This window comes from Pteropus vampyrus, unplaced genomic scaffold (genome assembly GCF_000151845.1).
Source record: "Pteropus vampyrus isolate Shadow unplaced genomic scaffold, Pvam_2.0 Scaffold51, whole genome shotgun sequence".
In the NCBI taxonomy this organism is placed as follows: domain Eukaryota; kingdom Metazoa; phylum Chordata; class Mammalia; order Chiroptera; family Pteropodidae; genus Pteropus; species Pteropus vampyrus.
Genome location: NW_011888832.1, coordinates 5,357,847 through 5,363,846, shown reverse-complemented (window position 1 = coordinate 5,363,846; position 6,000 = coordinate 5,357,847). Strand labels below are relative to the sequence as shown.

The 6,000-nt window shown below is 55.5% G+C and overlaps 1 protein-coding gene across 1 annotated transcript in view; it reads left to right on the top strand.

The window, feature by feature from the left end:
* Positions 1–3,819, top strand: part of NKD1 (naked cuticle homolog 1) — a 149,143-nt gene extending 145,324 nt beyond the window's left edge. The window contains exons 8-10 of the mRNA XM_011360187.2: positions 273–357; positions 1,432–1,559; positions 2,297–3,819. Coding sequence (XP_011358489.1) covers positions 273–357; positions 1,432–1,559; positions 2,297–2,886 — 803 coding nt within the window. The 3' untranslated portion in view covers positions 2,887–3,819. The remainder of the gene's footprint in view (positions 1–272; positions 358–1,431; positions 1,560–2,296) is intronic.
* Positions 3,820–6,000: the final 2,181 nt, after the last annotated feature.

Here is a 6,000-nt window from a genome sequence, read left to right as displayed (position 1 = left end):
CCTGAGCGCTGGAGGGGCAGCTGTAGGAACCGCCTGTGTCGGGATGGGGCCGGGGCTGGAGGGCCAGCTCAGGAGTCTGGGCGGGAAGCGGGCAGGACGGTAGCTGCGAGACCCCTCAGTCTAGTCCTGGCTCTGGGAAGCCTCGCCGCAGAGCCGTCGGGAGGCTGCTAGGGCCGCCTCGCCAAGCAGCTCGGGAAACCCGGGCAGGGCCGGGAGGCCAGCGGGCACGGGAGCAGACGGCTCACCTGGCTGTTTCTTGGGGGGGGACTCAGACCTGCAGGGCACCAGGCCCAGGGCGGAGACCAAGCCCGCCGAGGAGCTGCGAAGCTGGGAGAAGAAGCAGCGCGCCCCGCTCAGGTACGGCGGGTGGACGGGCGGCCCCGTGCACCTGCGCAGCACGTATTGAGCACCTGCTGTGTACCTGCGCCTGAGGGGTTTCGAGTAGAGGCTCCCGTCTGCTCTCTTCCGGAGGGCGGTGATTTCAGAGGACGGGCTCACAAATCTCCACTAAAAAAAAAAAGTAATAAATAATACCCCTCTAAACTAAATTAAAAAAATAAATAAATATAGGTCTACATTGCTTTATCCAAAACACTTTAGGCCAGGTAGGTTTTGGAATTCAGCCTTTGTCGGTTTGGAAAGGTGCTCCCAGTGTATTTCCTATGAGTTCTATTCGGGGTCTGGCGCACAGTGGTATTTGTGCAGGGAGATGTATGAAGAGTCACACTAAGCGAGGTAAAGACTTGTACCTTCCCATCTGTCTCGGGCAGGCTTGGCTGCCCAATGGGTTGTGAAAAATCTTTGTTTTCAGGCTCTTTGGACTTCAGAACTGTGGGTGAGGGGTTGTAGGGTTGCGAGTCCCTTTCCCCTGGTGTTATTTCTGTAACTGCAGGGAAGGAAAAGGCGGAGGGAGGAGAAAGACTGTGTAAAGACAGGCGTCGAGCAGACAGTGATATAATGTAATTGCCGGACAGCGGTCCCGTGGGAGACCTGAGGATGTGTCAGTACCTATGTGGAAAGCCCACTCTGGGCTTTGGGGCAGATTACGGAGTCTGCCAGCCTCCATTCAGTGTCTTGGGGGCATCTGCTGCCCACACTCCCTGGGGACCGAGGCAAGAGTTGGGCTGCCTGCCTGTGGCAGGCACGCGCGGTTAGGAGCGTGGTTTGGGGCATCCTTAAGATTTCACCGGTGACCCCTGTCCTTTGCTTTGTGCCTGTGCAAAGCTAAGTCCCTATCTAGTCCTAGCGGAAGGCCCAGGGAGGCCAGGCCGGAGTCTCTGTCTCCACTGGCAGGGGAGGAAATGGGGACACAGGGTGCTGAGGTGGTCACTCCTTCCCTTACGAGGCCCAGAAGGAAATGAACGAAGGGTCCAGACGTGTTTGTAACCCCACCCAGGGGCCAGCGCCCACCCGCTCACTTGCCTTCGACAGGTTCCAGGGTGACAGCCGCCTGGAGCAGCCTGGCTGCTACCACCATTGTGTGGATGAGAACATTGAGAGGAGAAACCACTACTTAGATCTCGCCGGGATAGAAAACTACACGTCCCAGTTTGGGCCTGGTAAGGTGGGGTGAGGGGAGGGCGTGGCCAGCTGGGCCAGGCGGGTGGTGGTCACCGTTCCCCCTGGTCTGGGGGAAGAAGCAGCTTCGACTGGACAGGTTAAAGACAGGAGATGACGTTAAAAACATTTATAAAAATTAAAATGCACGTGCACAAAGTGAACCAAATCAAATGGTATCTGAGGGCTCATTATACGGTGGAAAGCAAAAGAATTGAGTGCCGCACCCCAACCCGCCCTCCCGTCGCCCGCTCTTTCTTCCGATGAGGACCCCAGTTCACCAAGCGAGATGCTGCTCCGTGTTTATTAGCTCTTGCTGGGATAAATGAAGAGGTAGCTCATGGAATTTCACCCCCAGATCCCTTCTTCCCTTCCCCTCCTGGGTTACCTCTTAATTCCCCCGTGGGTTACCTCTGTAAGCTTAGGAATATTCCCCTCGGCTTTTTTCTTGCCCCCATGACCTCAGATAGTTATCTGTCTCTGTCTCCCTCCCTCCCTCCCGCAGTTCTCTCTAGGGAGGAGAATTATTTTTAAGGACTTAGCCAAGATCCAGTTCTTTTCGCTTAGCAGATGGCAAGTTCCACTGCAGAATGGTTTTCTCCGAGGCAGGGAGGAGTGCAGGTGTGGGGACTCTGATGAAGAACAGCTGGCCTTAATCAGGCTTCGTGACCTGGAGAGAGGGATCGTTTCTGGGGCGCATAGCAGGTGCTCATGAAATACCTGTCGCATTGGTTCCTAGGCTCTCCGTCAGTGGCCCAGAAGTCAGAACTGCCCCCCCGCACCTCCAACCCCACTCGATCTCGCTCCCACGAGCCAGAAGCCATCCACGTCCCACATCGAAAGCCCCAAGGCGCGGACCCAGGCTCCTTCCAGTTCCTTGACGCCCCCTTCGCCAAGGCCTCGGAGGTCCAGCAGCGGCTCCGGGTCACCCAGGACGGGGGCAAGCACTTTGTGAGGTCCCCCAAGGCCCAGGGCAAGAGCGTGGGTGTGGGCCATGTGCCCAGAGGGGCAAGAAGTAAAGCCCCTCTGGGACCCACCGTCTCTGCAGTGTCCCCCTCTGCCCACCTGGCCGCCAGCCCGGCCCTCCTCCCCACTCTTGCCCCCCTCGGGCACAAGAAGCACAAGCACCGAGCCAAGGAGAGCCAGCCGGGGTGCCGGGGCCTGCAGGCGCCGCTGGCCGTGGGCAGCACCGTCGTGGGGCGGGACCACCTGAGGGAGCTGCCCGCCGTGGTGGTGTATGAGAGCCCGGCCGGCCAGGCGGTCCAGAGACACGAGCATCACCACCACCACGAGCACCACCACCATTACCACCACTTCTACCAGACATAGGGCCCCCCGAGCCCCGCCCCCGCCACATGAAGGATCCCCTCCCCCTCCCCCAGGCATTATTATTCTATTAATTATTGTTATTATGATGATTATTGTTATTAATAATTATTGTTACTCCACTAATATTCAGCTAGCCTCCATGTAGAAGATATATGGAAACACAGAACTAAACTTTTATTTATATGTTGCGGGGACTGCATAACTTTCCCGAGAAGTGACTCTGGGTTTGTTGGGATGGCCCGTAGACAGCAGAGGCTCCCGGGGGGCTCCCCGCTGCGGGTTCCCAGCAGGCCCACGCCCCTCCCAGCCCCGGGGGAGCCCTTGGCCAGGACTCTGCCCCTCCCCGTCTCTTCCAGGAGAACACCCTTACCTGGCCCGGCTTCCAGAGACCCTCGAAATCTCCGAGAAGATAAACAGCTGCTACCTCTTAGTATTATTCTGATTTTATTTTGCCCTTAACCGATTGTCATGTGCTACAGCGGATTCCAGCGGACTGCAGATGTGCGACCTTCCTGGCTGTCATGTTTTTATGTCCCAACCTAGGAACCTGAGCTGTTCTTTCTGGAGTTCTCTTTCCCACCTTTCCGGTGAGCTCACGCCCTTGCCCCAAGCTGGTCCCGCCCTCTCTTCGGAGCACAGAAAAATACACTTCTCTCCCTCTCCCTCCTTCTCCTCGCTTCTTTAGAAAGACGCACACACACCTTAGAGCTCGCCCTTGACTCCAGAGAGGGAACCAGCCACATACTCCAGCGTGGTTGTCCACGCCTGAGCAGTCATGCGTCGTTGGCTGTGTCGGAGATGTGGAAACGGCGTGTGCTCTCGTTGGCGCACACGCGTACCAATGTGCTTCTCCAGCAGCGCTTTCTGTATCCATAGCTAGATGCCATCTGTCCATTTCTATTGTATCTTTCTATAAATATACACTCTCAGGTACTTTTTCTGGCGTGCTGAAATCAGTGGTTTGCTTCTTGAGACACCTCAGCCCAGACGTGATCCTGTGTGCGTCCTTCTGAGGCCGCCATCTCAGATGCGAATAGTCACTTGTCTCATCGGGGTCCTTTCTCGAGTTTGGGTCTGACGGATTGGGAGAGGCCCGCCGGGGTACAGAAGTTTGGAGGGAAATGGGTCAGTGGCCAGAGGAGGTCCCTGGAGTAGTGTCTCCTGCAGAGCCAGCTTTTGTCTGATGAGGGCCTGGGGAGACCAGGAAAACGCCACTATCAGCCAGTTGGGGACCCAGCAAAAAAACAGATGACACACATTCACACTGTGTTGTTTAAGGAGAGTTTTAATAAAGGGAATATTTACAAAGTGTGGGCAAAGCCTCCTGAAAGATCCCCCCCACCCTGGGCAAGCACTGGGGGTGCCACTTCTCAACAGACAGACTGGTAGGGGAAGGGGAGCCACCGGAAGGACCGGTGAGTGACTGTCACCTGAGGGGTACAGCCAGCCTGTGGGGACCCTGCAGGGAAATGAAAACCTGGCCTCACCCTCTTGCTCACCCTGCAGCCTGTTGAGGCCTCCCTGGCTGACGCTGTCAGCACCCAGAGGGCAGCGGGCTGTTGGTGAGGAACATGAAGGCATCTTCCAGGGCAGCGAGGGAGTGCAGAGTCTGGAGGGACACGGAGGGAGAGTGACTTTAGCTGTCTGCTTTTCTGCTGCTCAGTCTCATGGCCACTGCCCACTTTTTCAGAGCCTCTGGCTTGGCTTCGGTGTGGTTGGCAAGGTATAATTTTTGAAGACAGCGGGCTTGATTGTTTCACCATGTCATTAATGGTAGTGACCAGCGTGCCAGGGTCAGGATTAACATGGATAATCCTCGTGACAGCCCCACGAGGCGGCCAAGGGAAGCTCAGAGAGCACGTCAGGCTCAGAGAGGTTAAACCTGGCTGAGGTTACACAGCAGGTGGCAGAACTGGGATTCTAGGCTTCCCTCCCCGCTCCTTGGGCTTCGCTTAGGCTTCTGTCATTCGGGCATCCAAGCCTGGTGGGGATGTAACCCAAGCGGGAAGGGAGGGAGGGAGGGAGCTGGCTCTGAGACGGCAGGATCCAGGGTGTGAAGGAAGCGGCGACTCGTTGGTTCTCGTCTCCTGCTCTCTGGACTTACACTTCTACCCCAACTACGACGACGACGACGACGACGACGTGCTGCTCTGTCGTGGCCTGGGGCTGCTGGCGCTCTGGACCCGACAACCAGATGGAAGAGGACCTTCGACTAGGGGAAGCCCAGAGAAGGGCTCTGATTGGCTGGGCTCAGAGTCGGTAGCTATCCCTGGGCCAATCACCGTGGCCCGCCTGGGGTCACATGGCCAACCTATGACCAAGGGGCGGGGTCTGTGCCAGAAGAAAAGAGAGGAAGGGTGCTGAGCGGAGGGGCGCTAATGGTGCCCCCGGCCCAGAATTGCTGCAACCATGGCAACGACCCAGGAACTGGGTCCACACAGGGAGCCTCTCTGTGGCCTGGTGGCTTTAGAGCCTTCGCTCGCCTCTGAGAGGAGGGCCTGTCCTGCCTTCCCTAGCCCCACGCCTGTCGGGAAGCTGTTACTTCTTGGTAACTGGGATTTGTTTTAAAAATCATTTTGAAAAATAGTAACCTGCACATGTAAAAGGTTCAAAAAGTACCAAAAAAATGTGCAGTAAAAAGTACACTTTCCTCCAGCGTCCCGAGTCCACCTTCTAGGGCCATTCAGTGTGGCATGGCGGTTGGGAGCACAGGCTTTGGGGACAGGCTGCCTGGGTCCAAATCCCAACTTCCTCTCTTGGTGCTCTGTGCTTCAGGCGGTAAACTGTACCTCTCAAGCTTCAGTTTCCTCTTCATAAAGGAGGATCGTAAGACACCTACTTCACAGGGTGGCTATAAGAAATCACTGGCTTAAAACTATGCCCAACCCATGGGAACATTGTGAAAGCATTAGCTGCCAAGAATAAATGCGTTTATATAAGGTGTCTCCCCATTTAAATTTTATTTTTTTCACATTGTATAAACCCTTAGATTCTCTCTAAACTCTTTAAAAGACTTCAAAGTTTTTAAATTAAAAAAAAAATTTTTAAAGACTTTTTCAGAGCAGTTTTAGATTTACAACAAAAAATACTCCCCGCCCCCACACATCACCTCCC